This window comes from Oncorhynchus kisutch, linkage group LG2 (genome assembly GCF_002021735.2).
Source record: "Oncorhynchus kisutch isolate 150728-3 linkage group LG2, Okis_V2, whole genome shotgun sequence".
Classification (NCBI taxonomy): Eukaryota; Metazoa; Chordata; class Actinopteri; order Salmoniformes; family Salmonidae; genus Oncorhynchus; species Oncorhynchus kisutch.
Genome location: NC_034175.2, coordinates 48,502,405 through 48,523,736, shown reverse-complemented (window position 1 = coordinate 48,523,736; position 21,332 = coordinate 48,502,405). Strand labels below are relative to the sequence as shown.

The window sequence follows — 21,332 nt, the reverse complement described above, 5'->3', positions numbered from 1 at the left end:
ACAATGCATAAACATTAAAACATATTATGAGGAATACTCAGGGGGAAAAACAGTAGTCTGACTGACAGCATGATATGGCTACGGAAGCCCTGAAGCCCAAGGCAAAACGATCTTCTAAAATTCACTCTTGGATTTATCTTGTTTGAACGACTTAGTATCTCATTCAAATGACTTAGTATCTCATTCAAATGACTTAGTATCTCGTTTGAAGGATTTAGTATCACGTTTAAAGACTTAAATGTGTTTACTAAGTCGTTCAATTGAGATAATGGTAATGCTCAGCCACAAGCTTTTGGGCATAATCTGCCTAGAATATTTCATTTCCTTTATCACTATTCTTTTAATTAGGCCTATTCAGTTGTAATTATTATATCTAGATTATATTCTACATTCGAACATTAGGATATAGAGTTTCTAATTTCAACGACTTGTATTAACAGATGTTTTAGGCAGGCAATACATAGGCTACTGTAAAATGTATTTTTGTTTTTCTTGGAACACCATAATATAAATGCATTTAAGCTAAAATATCAGAAATAAATCAGAAATAATAAAGGCCATATCAGCTTCTTTTCATAAATAAAAGTGATGAAAGAAGATCAAACTGCATACGTGAAATGTTTGCGCACAGAAGCCCCAACAAGCTTCATATGTGCCTGGGAAATGTGCTCTACGAATTAAATATCATTATAAAGACAGAAAAATACACAAGTAAAAGCTTAGATAAATACCATACTATTAGTGGGAATATAGCCATAACAGGAGAATTGAATTTGAAAAGCCAAACATTTTAAAATACATTGAGACCGCAGTGTGTGGATGCTATTTCTCTAAAATCTATTACATTTAAGTAGGGACTGGCAGTAGGACAGTGTCACAACACTACATAGTCATAGGCACAGGACTACCTGACATGATGACTCCTTGCTGTCCCCAGTCCACCTGGCCATGCTGCTGCTCCAGTTTCAACTTCCACCTGACTGTGCTGCTGCTCCAGTTTCAACTGTTCTGCCTTATTATTATTCGACCATGCTGGTCATTTATGAACATTTGAACATCTTGGCCATGTTCTGTTATAATCTCCACCCGGCACAGGCAGAAGAGGACTGGCCACCCCACATAGCCTGGTTCCTCTCTAGGTTTCTTCCTAGGTATTGGCCTTTCTAGGGAGTTTTTCCTAGCCACTGTGCTTCTACACCTGCATTGCTTGCTGTTTGGGGTTTTAGGCACTTTGAGATATCAGCTGATGTACGAAGGGCTATATAAATAAATTTGATTTGATTTGATTTGATAGGCCTACACTTCACACCTGCTGGAGGGAATACACAGCTGTCCTTGACTGTAACTCTCGACCCGCCCCACTACAGCCCTGTCAATGTTAATGGGGGCCTGTTCGGACCTCCTTTTCCTGTAGTCCACGATCAGCTCTTTGGTCTTGCTCACATTGAGGGAGAGGTTGTTGTCCTGGCACCACACTGCCAGGTCTCTGACCTCCTCCCTACAGGTTGTCTCATCGTTGTCGGTGATCAGGCCTACCACTGTTGTGTTGTCAGCAAACTTAATGATGGTGTTGGAGTCGTGCTTGGCCACTCAGTCGTGGGTGAACAGGGAGTACAGGAGGGCACTAAGCACGCACACCTGAGGGGCCCAGTGTTGAGGATCAGTGTGGCAGATGTGTTGTTACCTACCCACACCAGCTGGGATTAGCCCTTCAGGAAGTCCAGGATCCAGTTGCAGAGGGAGGTATTTAGTCCCAGGGTCCTTAGCTTAGTGATGAGCTTTGTGGGCACTATGGTGTTGAACGCTGAGCTGTAGTCAATGGACAGCAGTACACCTTCGTAATGTGATGAGTAAATTGGATAGTCATAATTTAGGCTAATAATATAACTCCATCACCGTTGACAAAAAAGACCATTCAACAGAGTCTGAATTACACCATGACATTTAGGGGTCTCCAAAAAAGATTATGGGCCTAATAATAAAGATGTCAATTAAATGGTCAAAATGAATGCCCTTTTACTGTGCCATGAACACAACCAGTCGTGATATTTTCATCTCATTGTCAAACAAATCACTTCAAAAAGTAGTCTACCTGTGCATGTTTGTCCACTCCAAAATGAATTCCAGCATCCAAACTGCATGTTTGATGAAAATAAATAGAAATCGGTTAGAAAACACCAAGAAGTGTTCCTAATGACATTCAGACATCCTTTTTTGTAGCATGAAAAGTCGGGATACCTGAAATGGGGCTGTCCCAGGAAAAAATGGGATGGTCACCCTAACACACATGGTCAACTTTACTAGACTAGGCTACAATGTATATTACCATCAACTTCAAAGAGACCAACCCGTAATGTGATGTAGTGGTAAAAAAATAATGGTGGGTAAACTCTGATTGGCATCGCAGTAAAAAAAACGTAGCGCTCCCTATTCAATGCCTTTTTCTGAAAAAGGTTGGTAAACTGTGTTTACTTGTGTTAACCCTCCACTAAGAAAACACCACTGCTGGTAGCCTACTCTCTCAGCCGAGGCAATTTTACACACATGAACAGCCGAGGCAATTTTACACACATGAATACATGCAGGACGGGTAGCCACATTTTAATATGAGTTGAATCAAAACATGTTTTACACCCTAGTTCATGAGTATAATGATTCCACAAGCTGATTCAACACTCCAAGACTGCTTCCATCACGTGGACTGGGATATGTTTTGTATTGCGTCAGATAACAACATTGACGAATACGCTGATTCGGTGTGCGAGTTCATTCGAACGTGCGTTGAAGATGACGTTCCCATAGCAATGATTAAAACATTCCCTAACCAGAAACCGTGGATTGATGGCAGCATTCGCGTGAAACTGAAAGCACGAACCACTGCTTTTAAATCAGGGCAAGGTGACTGGTTACATGACGAATATAAACAGTGCAGCTCTTCCCTCCGCAAGGCTATCAAACAAGCTAGGCGTCAGTATAGAGACAAAGTAGAATCTCAATTCAACGGCTCAGACACAAGAGGTATGTGGCAGGGTCTACAGTCAATCACGGACTACAAGAAGAAAACCAGCCCAGTCACGGACCAGGATGTCTTGCTCCCAGGCAGACTAAATAACCTTTTTGCCCACTTTGAGGACAATACAGTGCCACTGACACGGCCTGCAACGAAAACATGCGGACTCTCCTTCACTGCAGCCGAGGTGAGTAAAACAATTAAACGTGTTAACCCTCGCAAGGCTGCAGGCCCAGACGGCATCCCCAGCCGCGCCCTCAGAGCATGCGCAGACCAGCTGGCCGGTATGTTCACGGACATATTCAATCAATCCCTATACCAGTCTGCTGTGCCAACATGCTTCAAGAGGGCCATCATTGTTCCTGTTCCCAAGAAAGCTAAGGTAACTGAGCTAAACGACTACCGCCCGTAGCACTCACTTCCGTCATCATGAAGTGCTTTGAGAGACTAGTCAAGGACCATATCACCTCCACCCTACCTGACACCCTAGACCCACTCCAATTTGCTTACCGCCCAAATAGGTCCACAGACGATGCAATCTCAACCACACTGCCCTAACCCATCTGGACAAGAGGAATACCTATGTGAGAATGCTGTTCATCGACTACAGCTCGGCATTCAACACCATAGTACCCTCCAAGCTCGTCATCAACCTTGAGACCCTGGGTCTCGACCCCGCCCTGTGCAACTGGGTACTGGACTTCCTGACGGGCCGCCCCCAGGTGGTGAGGGTAGGCAACAACATCTCCACCCCGCTGATCCTCAACACTGGGGCCCCACAAGGGTGCGTTCTGAGCCCTCTCCTGTACTCCCTGTTCACCCACGACTGAGTGGCCACGCACGCCTCCAACTCAATCATCAAGTTTGTGGACGACACAACAGTGGTAGGCTTGATTACCAACAACGACGAGACGGCCTACAGGGAGGAGGTGAGGGCCCTCGAAGTGTGGTGTCAGGAAAATAACCTCACACTCAACGTCAACAAAACTAAGGAGATAATTGTGGACTTCAGGAAACAGCAGAGGGAACACCCCCCTATCCACATCGATGGAACTGTAGTGGAGAGGGTAGTAAGTTTTAAGTTCCTCGGCATACACATCACAGACAAACTGAATTGGTCCACTCACACAGACAGCATCGTGAAGAACTCACACAGACAGCATCGAGAGCATCCTGTCGGGCTGTATCACCGCCTGGTACAGCAACTGCTCTGCCCACAACCGTAAGGCTCTCCAGAGGGTAGTGAGGTCTGCACAACGCATCACCGGGGGCAAACTACCTGCCCTCCAGGACACCTACACCACCCAATGTCACAGGAAGGCCATAAAGATCATCAAGGACAACAACCACCCGAGCCACTGCCTGTTCACCCCGCTATCATCCAGAAGGCGAGGTCAGTACAGGTGCATCAAAGCAGGGACCGAGAGACTGAAAAAGAGCTTCTATCTCAATCTATCTCTACAGCCAAAACTAACATTGAGTGGCTGCTGCCAACATACTGACTCAACTCCAGCCACTTTAATAATGGAAATTGATGGAATTCATGTAAAAAATGTATCACTAGTAAACAATGCCACTTAATATAATGTTTACATACCCTACATAACTCTTCTCATATGTATATGTATATACTGTACTCTATATCATCTACTGCATCTTGCCATCTTTATGTAATACATGTATCACTAGCCACTTTAAACTATGCCACTTTATGTTTATATACCCTACATTACTCATCTCATATGTATATACTGTACTCTATACCATCTACTGCATCTTGCCTATACCGTTCTGTACCATCACTCAGTCATACTTTTACACTTGTGTGTATAAGGTAGTAGTTGTGGAATTGTTAGGTTAGATTACTCGTTAGTTATTACTGCCTTGTCGGAACTAGAAGCACAAGCATTTCACTACACTCGCAATAACATCTGCTAACCATGTGTATGTGACAAATAAATTTGATTTGATCTAGAGCTCCATTTTATGGAATGATCTGCCTATCCACATGAGAGATGCAGACTCGGTCTCAACCTTTTAGTCTTTACTGAAGACTCATCTCTCCAGTAGGTGCTATGATTGAGTGTAGTCTGGCCCAGGGGTGTGAAGGTGAACGGCAAGGCACTGGAGCAACGAACTGCCCTTGCTGCCTCTGCCTGGCCGTGCTACCTGGTCTCTCCACTGGGATTATCTGCCTCTGACCCTATTACACGGGCTGAGTCACTGGCTTACTAGTGCTCTTCCATGCCATCACTTGAAGGGGTGCGTCACTTGAGTGGGTTGAGTCACTGACGTGATCTTCCTGTCTGGTTTTGCACCCTCTCGGACTTGTGCGGTGGAGGAGATCTTCGTGGGCTATTCTCAGCCTTGTCTCAGGGTAGGTAGTAAGTTGGTGGTGTGCTGATATCCCTCTAATGGTGTGGGGGCTTGCTTTGGCAAAGTGGGTGGTTTTATATCCTGCCAGGTTGGCCCTGTCGGGAGGAGCCACAGTGTCCCCCGACCCACCCCTGTCTCAGCCTCCAGTATCTATGCTGCAATAGTCTATGTGCCAGTGGAATAGGGTCAGTTTGTTATATCTGGTGTAATTCTCCTATTCTATCTGGTGTCCTGTGTGAATTTAAGTATGCTACCTCTAATTCTCTCTCTTTCCCCCTCTCCCTCCCAGAGGACCTAAGCCATAGGATCATGCCTCAGGACTACCTGGCCTCAGGACTCCTGGCTGTCCCCAGTCCACCTGGTCGTTCTGCTGCTCCAGTTTAAACTGTTCTACCTGCGACTAGGGAACCCTGACCTGTTCACCGGACGTGCTACCTCATCCCAGACCTGCTGTATTCAACTCGCTCTCTCTCTCTACCACACCTGCTGTCTCGACCTCTGAATCCTCATTTTTCTACAACCACTGTGATTATTATTTGACCCTGCTGGACATCTATAAACGTTTGAACATCTTGAAGAACAATCTGGCCTTAAATGGGCATGTGCTCTTATAATCTCCACCCCGCACAGCCAGAAGAGGACTGGCCACCCCTCAGAGCCTGGCCATTCCTGTGCCTGTCTCCAATTTACACGTGACACCAAATCATTCAAAATAGACTACTAAAGCATTATCTTATTTTTGTATAGACAGGATTTGGCTATATAATTTTGGCAAATATTTAAATTTACCTTAGCCTTACGGACACGCCGCCTGTGTAGTTAGGGAACGTGATATCATAAGGGAATTGCTTAGTCCGCACTTAACAGTAGGACTAGTTATCTCACATGCTCTTGCAGAAAAGTAGCCTGTGAGCTCTAACAGTAGCTTAAATGTACAGTTAAAGTATCAATCACCAATAAATGAATTTACTTCAGAGATAATAGGCTGATTTATGCTGTTAACAACATGCTTTTATTAGCCTACCAGAATCGCCTACGAAGAGGTTTGTGATAGGCCTTCAATTAAAAGGTTCAACTTTTTATAGCCTACAGTTTACATTAACAGGAAAAAAATAATTTAAGATGACAAAATGAAGAGTCAACTTTCCTGAAGACACTTTGTTTAATCATTGAAGTGTTGGCTAATGGTTTACTGAAATGTAAGGAAGCTATCTGATTTTCAATAGCGCCGATGAGAAATGCCTAATTTGATAAGGGTGAACCGTGTGTAATGGATGGATTTGGCAGACGGGTTGTAACATAAATCCCTCATTGCCATGATCAACTTGCTGTGGCATGCAGTTGTAGCAGTTATAATAAATAATATTTGCATTTATTTATCTAGGCAAGTCAGTTAAGAACAAATTCTTATTTACAATGCCTGTCTACCCCGTTCAAACCCTAACCCAGACGACACTGGGCCAATTGTGCACCGCCCTATGGCACTCACAATCACGGCCAGTTGTGATACAGCCTGGAATTGAACCAGGTTCTGTAGTGGTGTCGCCTCTAGCACTGAGATGCAGTGCCTTAGACCGCTGCGCCACTCGGGAGCCCTATTAAACTATTACTACTAAAATTCTGAGCAGGCTAACACGCGCCGATTAGGCTATTTCAAATACTTCAAGCTATAGTCAAAAGTCACCTACAGGACAAAAGATTCTGAGGTGCGCACAGATTATTTGGACAATGTTGTGTGGAGTTATGAGCAAGAAGAAGTTGAAGTAATGTCTAACTGTGTCTTTGGTAAACAAGTGTCACAATACACAGGAACATATTTATCAATCAGGGAATTTGAAGCTGAGCAGAGATCTTCATGCCTTCTGCCTAATCTGATATCGCAAATGACCGGCATAGAGCGGTTTATATACACCAATAATGTATATAATGTATATGTTTTCTTTTGGTGATATGGCCATTGTGCATGCCCTTGATGACAGTCTGTTTGATTACAGCCAAAAGCTGTTTTGTGGGGTTTGTAGTTAGTCTCTTATAGAACTTCTGATCAATCAGTTGCCTGAGTACTTCAGTATTATAGACAGCGTAGTCATGTACAGTAACAGCGCCTCCCTTGTATGCTAGGAGGACGACTACAGATGTGTTATTTGGGAGATTTAAGGGCTTGTTTCTCAGTGCGGGTAACGTTATTCCTGACATTTTCGATTGCCTTTAATTTGGATATGTCTATGCACTAGTCTGTAGTACTATACGTATCCACAACTGAGTCAATAAGCGCAGGTATAATGAACATAGATGGAACCCTAAACACACTGTGTGTGCAGAGGGGTTGCAATCTCTAAAGTTTCAGATGCAACGTGCATATGAATTAATAGTCGAAACGCTTTGCAGTTTGTGTGTCCTGATATTTAGGTTGATTTGCTCCTATATGGATTATTTTGTATATATTTTCTGTAAATAGTTCACTAAGGTTTATTGCACTGTACTGGCAGTCTACTTGTTTTCTTTTTCCAATTCCACCCCAAAATAGCACAATACACATTTAAAATCTGCTCAATTAGCACTGATCCTCGATCCACACTCGCCCACTTACATGCTCTGGTATTCAACAGCCCTGCTTTAGTCTATCAATCATATCAATGGATGGAATCAGTGAATGAATAGTTGCTTGGTCTGACAAGCTGCTTAACAAATTAGGCCATATTAGACAAAATAACTATTATCTTGTTTAAACGACATAGCATCTCGTTAAAACAACTTAGTATTTCGCTTGAACGGCATAGTTAAAAAGTATTCAAACTCGATACTAAGTCATTTGAATGAGATATTGTCTTTCAAATGAGGTAATTCCAAGAGTCAAATGGCAAACATATGACTGCTTGAGAGCTGCCATTTATATGCGAGAAAATACATTCTAATCCATTTTAATTGGTTTTACATTTTATAGGCCTGCCGTTATGAAGAGGTCATAAAAACTGCACAATGACAAAGTTAATGACCCCATTAACGCCTCTCTCTCTCCCTCTCTCTCACACACAGCACAAATTAGATCTCTGTGATGTCTACCCTATGTGTTATGGTAATTAACGTGGCACTGATCTGTCACCTCTCTGTGCATTGCTGATGATAGATCACTGACATCCATTACACCTTCCACATCCCCAATATGCCTGCAGCAGCAAGCAGTTAAACAGACTGCTTGCCCCTCTCTCTCTCTCGCACAATTTGTTGGGGGATGGACAATGGACACCCGACTACCTATGCATGCAACCCACCCACAGCCTCTACAAAGCTTCTGTGCCCATTTCTGAGAAGTGAGCAGGTAGCCTATATAATAATGTTGTGACTACTGCAACATTTTACGATGACACTTGGAAGTGATTAAATTCATAACAGCATCAGGCAAATGTAATTGTTTCAACACGACAGTGGCAGACGTTTGACTGAACAGAAGCCTGCAGCCACTCTCTGCTGTACACAATAGATTAAGATTCAGAGTAAAAAAATAAAAGAGCTGTCAGTCGGAGATTTGCTTTCTTGGCTGCATCATGCTACATTACATGATGAGTACAGAGAGACAGACTGAGAAATGGGGTTGTTCCCACCACTGGATGAGACACCTCACGACACAAACACACAACAGAGAGAGACACAGAGGAGAAGGAGAGGTGGATGACGGTGGAAGAATACAATTACACAATGTTCCCGGTCCCTAGCTGCCAGGAGCCCTGTCTGTGCTCCTCTTTAAAGATCTCTTTATTTGATACGAGCTGTCAACAGAAAATTTGCAACATTCACAGACACATATATTCATAAGCTTTGGAGTCCTGCGAGAAATTAGGCTTTCATTTTCAGTACATTTTTATGGTCCCTACATGAATACACCTACACATTAATTAAGATGACACTACAATTTGCTCACACAAGGCACTTTTGAGGGGTGGGTGCCAGATCAATTCAAGGTAGTGACTCACAAAGCTTTGTTGAAAATTCAGCTTAGTGGACAGACCACTGAATTACCCTGACTGACAGAACATTTGTGTTCATGTTTCCTGCCTAGTACAACCCAGGGAGAAATAAATACACCTGTATTGGTCCCATGTCCAGGTGTCTGAATAACACTTGCAGGCAATAGACTAGAGCAGTGTTTCTCAACTTCGGTCCTCGAATAGCCCCAACAGCACACATCTTTGTTGTAGCCCCGGACAAAAACACCTGATTCAACTTGTCAAGGGCTTGATGATTAGTTGACAAGTTGAATCAGGTGTGCTTGTCCGGGGTCACAACAAAAATATGTACTGTTGGGAGTACTCGGGAATGGAGTTTGGAAAAACTAGACTGGAAACCAGTCAAGTGGATCAGATATCTCGCTCTGGGCTTTGAGAAGGATCTCTTTTCTCACCCCGACACAGTTACCGGAGAAGAGAGTAGACAGAGGTGCAGAGAAGAGATAAGGCTATGCTAGGCTACACAAAGTAAGTCAGACTACAGCTCAATCACACCAGGGTGGAGTACACTTACTTGAGACATTGCAGACTATAACATGGGGAGTAGCAGTAGCCAGAGGTGCAGTGATAAGATAAGGATGGCGTGCATCCAAAATGGCACCCTATTGCCTACATTGTGGGGCCCTGGGAAAAATAAGTGACCTATATGGGAATAGGGTACCATTTCAGATGCAACGCAGGCTACACATTGGACCTTACAGGGAGAAGCAGCTTTAAGCAGCATAATGTCTAATGGATTTGGTCCATTGGCCACCCTGGCAACCCTCATGAATGATCCTCTCTTAGCACAGTGTTAAGAAGCAGCGTTGGACACATTCAGCTCCACACAAACACAAGCGCCAGAGAGAGAGAGAGAGATCCAGAGAGAGAGAGAGAGAAACTCTGTGACAAACAGAGATACACTACATAGCCAAAAGTTTATAGACACCTGCTCATCGAACATCTCATTACAAAATCATGGGCATTCATATGGAGTTGGTCCCCCCCTTGCTGCTATAACAGCCTCCACTCTTCTGGGAAGTCTTTCCACTAGACGTTGGAACATTGCTACGGGGACTTGCTTCCATTCAGCCACAAGCATTAACGAGGTCAGGCACTGATGTTGGGCGATTAGGCCTGGCTCGCAGTCAGCGATCCAATTCATCCCAATGGGGTTGAGGTCAGGGCTCTGCTCAGGCCAGTTAAGCTCTTCCACACCGATCTTGACAAACCATTTCTGTATGGACCTCGCTTTGTGCATGGGGGCATTGTCATGCTGAAACAGGAAAAGGCCTTCTCCAAACCGTTGCCACAAATTTGGAAGCACAGAATCGTCTAGAATATAATTGTATGCTGTAGCATTAAGATTTCCCTTCAGTAGAACTAAGGGGCCTAGCCCGAACCATGAAAAACAGCCCCAGACCATTATTACTACTCCACTAAACTTCACATTTGGCACTATGCATTTGGGCAGGTAGTGTTCTCCTGGCATCTGCCAAACCCAGATTCGAACATCGCACTGCCAGATGTTGAAGTGTGATTCATCACTCCAGAGAACGCGTTTCCACTGCTCCAGAGTCCAATGGCTGCGAGCTTTACACCACTCCAGCCGACGCTTGGCGTTGCGCATGGTGATTTTAGGCTTGTGTGCGGCTGCTCGGGCATTTAAACCCATTTCATGAAGCCCGACGAACAGTCCATGTGCTGATGTTGCTGCCAGAGGCAGTTTGGAACTCGGTAGTGAGTGTTGAAACAGATGACAGACGATTTTTACTCACTACACGCTTCAGCAATTGGCGGCGCCATTTTGTGAGCTTGTGTGTCCTACCACTTCATGGCTGAGCTGTAGATGTTTCCACTTCACAATAACAGCACTTACAGTTGATTGGGGCAGCTCTAGCAGGTACAGAAATTTGACTGACTTGTTGGAAAGGTGGCATCCTATGACTGTGCCACTTTGAAAGTCACTGAACTCTTCAGTAAGTCCATTCTACTGCCAATGTTTGTCTATGGAGATTGCATGGCTGTGTGCTCGATTTTATACACCTGTCAGAAATGGGTGTGGCTGAAAAATCTGAATCCACTAATTTGAATGGGTGTCCACATCCTTTTGGCCATGTAGTGCATATATATATATATCAGTACCAGTCAAAAGTTGACACACCTATTCATTCAAGGGTTTTTCTTTATTTGTACTATTTTCTACATTGTAGAATAATAGTGAAGACCTCAAAATGTTGAAATAGCACATTAGAATCATGTAGTAATCAAAAGTGTTAAGCAAATTATAATATATTTTATATTTGAGATTCTTCAAAGTAACCACCCTTTGCCTTGATGACAGCTTTGCACACTCTTTGCATTCTCTCAACCAGCATCATGAGGTGCTGAGGTCATGAGGTCACCTGGAATGCATTTCAATTAACAGGTGTGCCTTTTTAAAAGCTCATTTGTGGAATTTCTTTCCTTCTTACTGCATTTGAGCCAATCAGTTGTGTTGTGACAAGGCAGGGGTGGTATACAGAAGATGGCCCTATTTGGCCTAATACTTGACCAAGTCCAAATTATGGCAAAAACAGCTCAAATAAGCAAGGATAAATGACAGTCCATCATTATTTTAAAACATGAAGGTCAGAAAAGTTAGAGAACTTTGAAAGTTTCTTCAAGTGCAGTCACAAAAACCATCAAGCCCTATGATGAAACTGGCTCTCATGAGGACCGCCACAAGAAAGGAAGACCCAGAGTTACCTCTGCTGCAGAGGATAAGGTCATTAGAGTTACCAGCCTCAGAAATTGCAGCCCAAATAAATGCTTCAAAGAGTTCAAGTAACAGACACATCTCAACATCAACTGTTCAGAGGAAACTGTGCGAATCAGGTCTTCGTGGTCGAATTGCTGCAAAGAAACCACTACTAAAGGACTCCAATAATAAGAAGACTTGCTTGGGCCAAGAAACATGAGCAATGGACATTAGACCTGTGGAAATCTGTCCTTAAGTCTGATGAGCCCAAATGTGAGATTTTTGGTTCCAAGTGTCTTTGTGAGACGCAGAGTAGGTGAACGGATCTCTGCATGTGTGGTTCCCACTGTGAAGCATGGAGGAGGTGGTGTGATGATGCTTTGCTGGTGACACTGTCATTGATTTATTTAGAATTCAAGGCACACTCAACCAGCATGGCTCCCATAGCATTCTGCAGCGATATGGCATTCCATCTGGTTTGTGCTTAGTGGGAAGCTGTTTGAGAGAATGCCAAAATTGTGCAAAGCTGTCATAAAGGCAAAGGATGGTTAGTTTGAAGAATCAAAATAGTTTGTTTGAACACTTCTTTGGTTACTACATGATTCCATATGTTATTTCATAGTTTTGATGTCTTCACTAATATTCTACAATGTAGAAAATAGTCAAACATAAAATAAAAAATGTTGAATGAGTAGGTGTGTGTCCAAACTTTTGAGAGAGAGAAATCCTGCCTCTCCTTGTTTTCTGTCCTCAATAAATGAACAGTGTGCTGCAGCAGCGCTGGGCAGACAGGAGAATGAGTGAGCCCAGATCTGCATAATGAATAATAAGCTAATGTAGGGAGCTGCCAAGCCCACTGAACAAATGGCACCCTATTACCTATAGTGCACTACTTTTGAACAGGGCCCATAGGGGGATAAAATATTCACCAGCCGCTAAGCTTACACCTGTCCCTTAAAGCAGCTAAATAATAGTCACAAGCCCCATCCTGAATCTTTCAGGAGTTCCAATGAGACTTCAGTGAACAAGTTTTCATTGCTACCTGTCGTACTCAGCCATTGAAACAGGTGCCAATGTCATTCATAGCGGTATTTTACTGGCATAAACTACAGTTCACTCAAATGTTAACTCAGTGAGAATTTACAAAGAGAGTCAACCTTCATGTGCCAAGGTACTCAACTTGATATCAAATATAACAGTACAGGGAAAAAACTGACCTGAGCAATCAGGTAAAAGCAGAACAAAGTCACAAATTGACAGTTGTGTCTGTGTGTACGCATACTTTGGTGAGCTGTGTGCACTCTCTTAATACGCAGCACGCAGCTCACTTGGATCAGAGAGCAAGCGGTACCCAATGAGTCGACCAGCTAAGTGCTTGAAGCAGTGCTGCTATATGCACACACAGGGGGCTTCAGAGAGAGTTGAAGCATGGCTTCAACGGGAAACAGCCAAGCAGCCAGGCTCCACAACTACACTTCATTACCATTAAGGCCCAGATATGTGGCTGGCTGCTCACTGAATGACTGGACTCTGAAAGTATTGTCCTAACTCTCTCTCCCAAACAGCTGTGACCAGTAGTTCAACTGTGAAGAGATATAGCATGTGTCCCTATTCCCTATGTAGTGCACTGGTCAAAAGTAGCGCACTATAACTAGGGATAGGGAGTCATTTAGGCTGCAGATATGCTGTATCTAAATACAGAGGTGGTGATGGAAGAGAGGAGTCTCTTTTCGTTACTTCTCTACCTGAGCGACTTTGGGTCACTAATGAGAAGCCATTGGCTGTCTGTCTGCAGCGAACAGTGCTGCTGTGCTTTTTGTTATATAAGGTCAAATGTGATTTATAACACAGGCATTAAAGCCAATGGGCTGTAAAATCAGCTTTGCTGCTCACTGAGTGAGTGAAATAAATAATGCTGCTGTTATTGTGGGGCCCCACAATCTTAAAATATGGACTTATCGATATGGAAGACTAACCATACAAAGAGTTGTAGAGATTGTCATTTTTAAAGAGAATGGCAGGTATTGATCATGTTACACTTGAGCTCAACTACATAAATGGTTTTGTTTCTGATCCCTCCACACATACTTTAGCTTACGCCAGATGAATCCCATCAGTCCAATGACAATTGGGTGGACCTGTCTCACGAGTCCAACTGGATGTGAGAACAAAGCAAAGCTGCCAACTGTAAAGTTATAAACAAGCAAAACATCAATCTCCACTTGTTCATCCTGCCTACCTCGGTCCCCGCCTCCAGCATTTCTCATTATTCTCTCCCGTTAAGAGGAATTCTCTTTGCCAAACAGGGAGATTTATTCAGGTTCTTGCACGTCATCTGATTCCTTCTCCCAGGAATAATGATGTATGCCTTGTTGGAGTGGGGCAAAGTGTGTCCAAAACAAATGTAAAGAACCCCACACTAGTGGATACAGAAGACTGACTTAAACTGTATGTCCATGCGTGTTAGGTAGAGGGCCAGAGAGAGTAGCGGGGAGCCCACTTGCTTCTCCTGTGAGGGTAATAAATCTAAGAGAGACTCAGTGGTGACTGCCACACAAAGCCAGCTCTGAAAGGGAGGAGAGGAACACTTGACATTTCTCTTCCCTGCTGTCATCATCCCCATGGGGTCATGGTTTTATTCCCTACCAGCGGTAGACGCTCTGTCTCCTAAGCTACTTAGCTTCACCCCCTTCTCCTCCTTCTGCTCCAATGTTCCACTCCAAGTCCATACCTCAGCCTTGTCAGCATCTCTGATTGAACACTTGATAAACTCAGTGATGTCACGTAATGATGAAAAACAGGGTTCAAAAGGTCTAAGTTCCAATGGAACAGAACTGAGAAATAACAGAAGACACGGCTTTGCAACATGCCAACATGAATATAAACTTAGTTCAATTTTAGATTTTAGTCCTTGCCAGAGCATAACCTCAAATGGGAAAGAAATGCTGGTGTGCTTCATGGGGAGAAAGCAGAGCAATCTGGGTTTACAGATGCATTAAACTGTTTCTTATTTGAAGTGTTTGCGTCACCCAAGAATGCTAGTTCTAATCCAGCAACGGCCCTCAGTTACTCATTATTCAGGAGCAGAAGCCCTTTCGGTATTTCTACATTTTTAATTACAACCACACTGTAGCTAAAATATAAGCATGGATCAAACTGAGTTCAGGACAGATAACACAAACAATAAAAAAAAACACACTGCTAACTTCCATTTTTCAAGGAGAGTGGAATTCCACCCTCAGGTAATTGTTTAAGCTTTATTTAGACAACAGGGGAATGATAGTGACCGAGACAGGCCATTGAAATACTCTGAGCTTGTTTTTAATATGGTTTTCTTGGGATGTTCAGCCAGGAGTCTGAGTACAGTAGTGTGTGGACACAGCATTTAGCACAAAATGTCATGTGTATTGATTGAGGTTCTGTAATGAACAAAACACTAGGGAGGAATGTTTTGGCATGAAACGTTCCCATTTCTACACACTCAGTCCTGAGAGTTTAAATGAGACTCGTCGTGTGTGGACACAGCATTTAACACAAAAGGTCATGGGTATTGATTGAGGTTCTATAATGAACAAAACGCAAGGGAAGAATGTTTTGGCATGAGACTTCCCATTTCTACACACTCAGTCCTGAGAGTTTAAATGAGACTTGTGAGACAGGCCTCATTTAAAGGTAGGAGCTGTGGTATGGGTCATATCACACAGTGGCCTACTGCAGTTATGACTGTCACACACAACTAAACATTACGGACCATTACAGTACCATGAGGCATACACAGTTGTCAAACTTGATTTTTGCTTTGGGGGAGGGTTGTGTGTGTTTTTTAATGGGGCACAGGGGAAAGTAGTAGTTTTTTCCCTGGTTTACATTCACTCTTTTGTTGGTTTTACTACATAATTTCTTCCATCCTAGACAAATTGTCTCATCTGCTTGCATGCACCTCCCCTATATCAAAGTGTTTCGGTACTTCCCATACGCACTAACTTTCACTTTATCACAGGTGAATATAGTCTACCAGCCGATATAACTGTCTATCCTGCCCTCCATCCACCATTCATAGTGACAATAGGGGTAGGTGGTTTGTTTGTCCAGATCTGCAATATACTAACTAGCAATCATACCACACATAAAAGCATTCAAAGCTGCATCCATTTTCTATATGAATCCACAAGAACGTTGCGCATGAAAGAACAGTGAAGACATGAGACACTCGGCTCAAAAAGCTTCCCTTTCGATCTCGTTTAGGGACAACACAATTATCCTACCTAGACTAGAACACCACAATGCAATAAATAATTATATTATTGTTTTCAAGTGAGTACAAAATTATACTCCAGGCAGCAGTGAAAATGTCATTTGAATAACGGCGCAAAAGGCCTGTGATTTGAATGTTCAATTCCACTTGGACTAGTTGTGGGTCTACTCTCCACAGTTTATAAGGTCTATAAATAAAGTAACAGAAATCATAAGGAATAAGGTTTTAAAGTGTCTGACCTATATCTAGGAGCTATAATAAGAAAGCCTAGGAAATATTTCGGTTTTTGGACTCATATTTAACCTGATTTATTTGTTGGCACAGAACCACCTCCATACATTTGTATGGGTTACATTCAGACAAGTCTTTGTGAGAGTCATAGAGCAAAACGTAGAACACCATCGTTTTCGTGAGAGTCTCCTCTTTCCATAGTGGGCTCATATTAGTTAGTAGAACATACCGTTCGTATGCTACAGTTTTCGTGAGAAGACCGATTTTCGGGATGTCTCCTGGGTTGAGGTCCAAACATTTAAAAGACACACCCTCGTCCACTTACCCTCGACTATTGCCCTTGGGGGAAATCCCCGTCGCCATCTTGGAGGATGGTCCAAATGATTAGCCAAGCAAGGGAATTTTGCATTGTAAGCCCCTCTGCCCTCGTTTTTAGTTGGCTTTGCGAGTGTACAATTATGTTCACTCCGGGGCCTGAAACTCCCCATACTTCAATTCGCAACGAATGTACATCCGCTAAGAAAAGTCAGCGAAAACATAAAAACAACATAAATGGAGAAGTCAACATACAAGTGTAAATAAAAACAAATAAGTTCGAAATTGTGATACTTATGCAGAAACACGTGTTGTAAAAATTAAATCAGTTTTTGTTTGGTTATCTTTTGGAAATTGTAGAAATAAAACTTTTTCCTTCTTCAGAAGTTTCAGCTAGGCAAGCTAACGTTAGTTAATTTGCTAGTTATCATACAGTAGGCGTATATTAATAATGATATTTCATATCAGTAAACATGCTCTCATAATTGACTGTAGCGCAAATAAAGCACCCACAAGCTATCGGTGGCTGAAAAACAATTATCGCAAAATGAACGAGTAACGAATTTCCGGCAACGGAGGTCCATTTAAAAATCATTCCTTCCTCCCTTGCCCTGCAAGTGTATACCCATCAGACGTCATGATACGCCTTCAGAAGTGTCCACTTAATTTGAGGGCTGAGGGGATAGGGTGTGTTAAGTGTTTGGACCGCATTCCGGGTCTGACAAACAGCGCTGTAACTCAGCACTTTCCACCGCAGATGTGGAAGGCCGACACAGGCTGATAGGGTGGATTTAGATGCATCCCATACAAAAACATATCTCTAGCTTAAACTGATGATTAAAAAAATTGGGATTTAAAAAAAATGTTAATTAGATTGACGCACAGATGCATCAATAGACTTCTTGTATTTTTTATTTGGTACATGAAAATTTAAAAGCAATTTATGCTCAGACTTATCTGCAACAAGTCAATTAGATGGAACCATAAGTCTGATGGGAAAAAGCGCGTTTTAGAATATTCACATGAAAATCTGTCACCAATTGGATGGAAACCTAGCTATAGACACCCTAAAGACTCTTGCAAGCCCCACACATCTAAAGAATAAGCTACACTCTTGGAAGAAAAGGTGCTATCTAGAACCTTAAAGGGTTCTTCGGCTGTCCCCATGGAAGAAACCTTTGTTGCAGGTTTTTTATTTTACCTTGATTTATCCAGGTAGGCTAGTTGAGAACAAGTTCTCATTTGCAACTGCGACCTGGCCAAGATAAAGCAAAGCAGTTCGACACATACAACAACACAGAGTTACACATGGAAAAAACAAACATACAATCAATAATACAGTAAAAAAATCTATATACAGTGTGTGGAAATGAGGTAGGATAAGAGAGGTAAGGCAATAAATAGGCCATGGTGGCAAAGTAATTACAATATAGCAATTAAACACTGGAATGGTAGGATGTGCAGAAGATGAATGTGCAAGTATAGATACTGGGGTGCAAAGGAGCAAGATAAATAAATAAATACAGTATGGGGATAAGATAGATTGGATGGGCTATTTACAGATGAGATATGTACAGGTGCAGTGATCTGTGAGCTGCTCTGACAGCTGGTGCTTAAAGCTAGTGAGGGAGGTAAGAGTCTCCAGCTTCAGTGATTTTTGCAGTTCGTTCCCATCATTGGCAGCAGAGAACTGGGAGGAGAGGCAGCCAAAGGAAGAATTGGCTTTGGGGGTGACCAGTGAGATATACCTGCTGGAGCGTGTGCTACGGGTGGGTGCTGCTATGGTGACCAGTGAGCTGAAATAAGGCAGGCTTTACCTAGCAGAGACTTGTAGATGACCTGGAGCCAGTGGGTTTGGTGATGAGTATGAGGCGAGGGCCAGCAAATTAGATCATACAGGTCACAATGGTGGGTAGTATATGGGGCTTTGATGACATAATGGATGGCACTGTGATAGACTGCATCCATTTTGCTGAGTAGAGTGTTGGAGGCTATTTTGTAAATGACCACTGAAGTCGAGGATTGGTAGGATGGTCAGTTTTACGAGGGTATGTTTGGCAGCATGAGTGAAGGATGCTTTGTTGCGAAATAGGAAGCCAATTCTAGATGTTTAATGTGAGTCTGGAAGGAGAGTTTACAGTCTAACCAGAGACCTAGGTATTTGTAGTTGTCCACATATTCTAAGTCAGAACTGTCAATAGTAGTGATGCTGGACGGGCAGGCAGGTGCAGGCAGCGATCTGTTGAAGAGCATACATTTAGTTTTACTTGCATTTAAGAGCAGTTGGAGGCCACGGAAGGAGAGTTGTATGGCATTGAAGCTCATCTGGAGGTTAGTTAACACAGTGTCCAACGAAGGGCCGGCGGTATACAGAATGGTGTTGTCTGCGTAGAGGTGGATCAAATAATCACCAGCAGAGAGAACGACATCATTGATGTACACAGAGAAAAGAGTCGGCCCGAGAATTGAACCCTGTAGCACCCCCATAGAGACTGCCAGAGGTCCGGACAACAGGCCTTCCGATTTGACATACTGAACTCTATCGGAGAAGTAGTTGATAAACCAAGCGAGGCAATCATTGGAGAAACCAAGGCTGTTGAGTCCGCCAATACGAATGTTGTGATTGACAGAGTCGAAAGCCTTAGCCAGGTCGATGAATACGGCTGCACAGTAATGTCTCTTATAGATGGCGGTTATGATATCGTTAAGGACCTTGAGGGTGGCTGAGGTGCACCCATGACCAGCTCTGAAACCAGATTGCATAGCGGAGAAGGTACGGTGGGATTCGAAATGGTCGGTAATCTGTTTGTTAACTTGGCTTTCAAAAGACCTTAGAAAGGCAGGGTAGAATAGATATAGGTCTGTAGCAGTTTGGGTCTAGAGTGTCTCCCCCTTTGAAGAGGGGGATGACTGCGGCAGCTTTTCAATCTATGGGAATCTCAGACGATATGAAAGAGAGGTTGAACAGGCAAGTAATAGGGGTTGCAATAATTTCGGCAGATAATTTTAGAAAGAGAGGGCCCAGATTGTCTAGCCCGGCTGATTTGCAGGGGTCCAGATTTTTCAACTCTTTCAGAACATCAGCTATCTGGATTTGGGTGAAGGAGAAGTGGGGGAGGTTTGGGCGAGTTGCTGGTGGGAGCGCAGTGCTGTTGACCGGGGTAGGGGTAGCCAGGTGGAAAGCATGGCCAGCCGTAGAAAAATGCTTATTGAAATTCTCAATTATTGTGGATTTATCGGTAGCGACAGTGTTTCCAAGCCTCAGTGCAGTGAGCAGCTGGGAGGAGGTGCTCTTGTTCTCCATGGACTTTACAGTGTACCAGAACTTTTTTGAGTTTGTACTACAGGATGCAAATTTATATTAGCTTTCCTAACTGCCTGTGTATATTGGTTCCTAACTTCCCTAAAAAGTTGCATATCACGGGGGCTATTCGATGCCAATGCAAAACGCCACAGGATGTTTTTGTGCTGTTCAAGGGCAGACAGGTCTGGAGTGAACCAAGGGCTATATCTATTCCTAGTTCTACATTTTTTAAATGTAAAACCCTTTCTACAGAGGGTTCTACCTGGAACCAAAAAGGGTTCTCCTATGGAGACAGCTGAAGAACCCTTTTGGAACCCTTTTTAACAGACGAGTCAAAACAAGCTTGTAAGAATTGTACTTAAACTCCCCCTCATACTCATTTGGATGTCGAGCATTTTAAGCAGCTAGGCTGGATATCTGTGGAAAAACGAGTAGTATTAATACAACTTGGTCTGGTCCACATAATTATCACGGACTCAGCCCCCAGGTACCTACCCAACTATTTTTAATTTGTTAGAGATGTCCACCAGTATAACACCAGAGCCAGAGTCTAATATTCACAGTTTTAAATATAAGTCTATCTGATAACATGTTTATATACCTGAGCTGTTAAGTTGAACATGCTAACACAGCAACTCAAAGCCATACCGACCATAACCACTTTAAAAAGAATGTCAAAAGCTGGCTAAGGTGTGAACAGTATAAACTTTTTTTTGTCTCTCTCTCTCTCTGAACTGTGTCTACATATGTAATTGTATAGGTATTTATGTAAAAAAAAAAAAAAAAAAAAAAATTGGGACCAGAATAGAAATAAATCCAACTTTATTGCTCAATCCCGGTAACGTTTTTAAATCTTTGTACAAATATATATATACACACATATATATTTTATATACATTTACACACGGTACCAGTCAAGACTTTCTTTATGTTTACCATTTTCTACATTGTAGAATAATATTGAAAACAAACTACGAAATAACACATATGGAATCATGTAGTAACCAAAACTGTTAAACAAATCAAAATATATTTTATATGAGATTCTTCTAAGTAACAACCCCTTGCCTTGATAACATCTCTTCTCTCAACCAGCTTCATAAGGTAGTCACCTGGAA

The 21,332-nt window shown here is 42.8% G+C and overlaps 1 protein-coding gene across 2 annotated transcripts in view; it reads right to left on the bottom strand.

Moving 5' to 3' along the window:
• Positions 1–21,332, bottom strand: part of LOC109867578 (receptor activity-modifying protein 1-like) — a 59,467-nt gene that overhangs the window by 31,875 nt on the left and 6,260 nt on the right. The window contains exon 1 of one of the 2 annotated variants that reach the window (XM_031796309.1): positions 16,921–17,162. The exons of the other annotated variant lie outside the window; for it this stretch is intronic. Within the exon in view, the coding sequence (XP_031652169.1) occupies positions 16,921–17,083 (163 nt within the window). The 5' untranslated portion in view covers positions 17,084–17,162. Of the gene's footprint in view, positions 1–16,920; positions 17,163–21,332 lie in introns of those variants that run through there. 2 annotated transcript variants of the gene reach the window in all.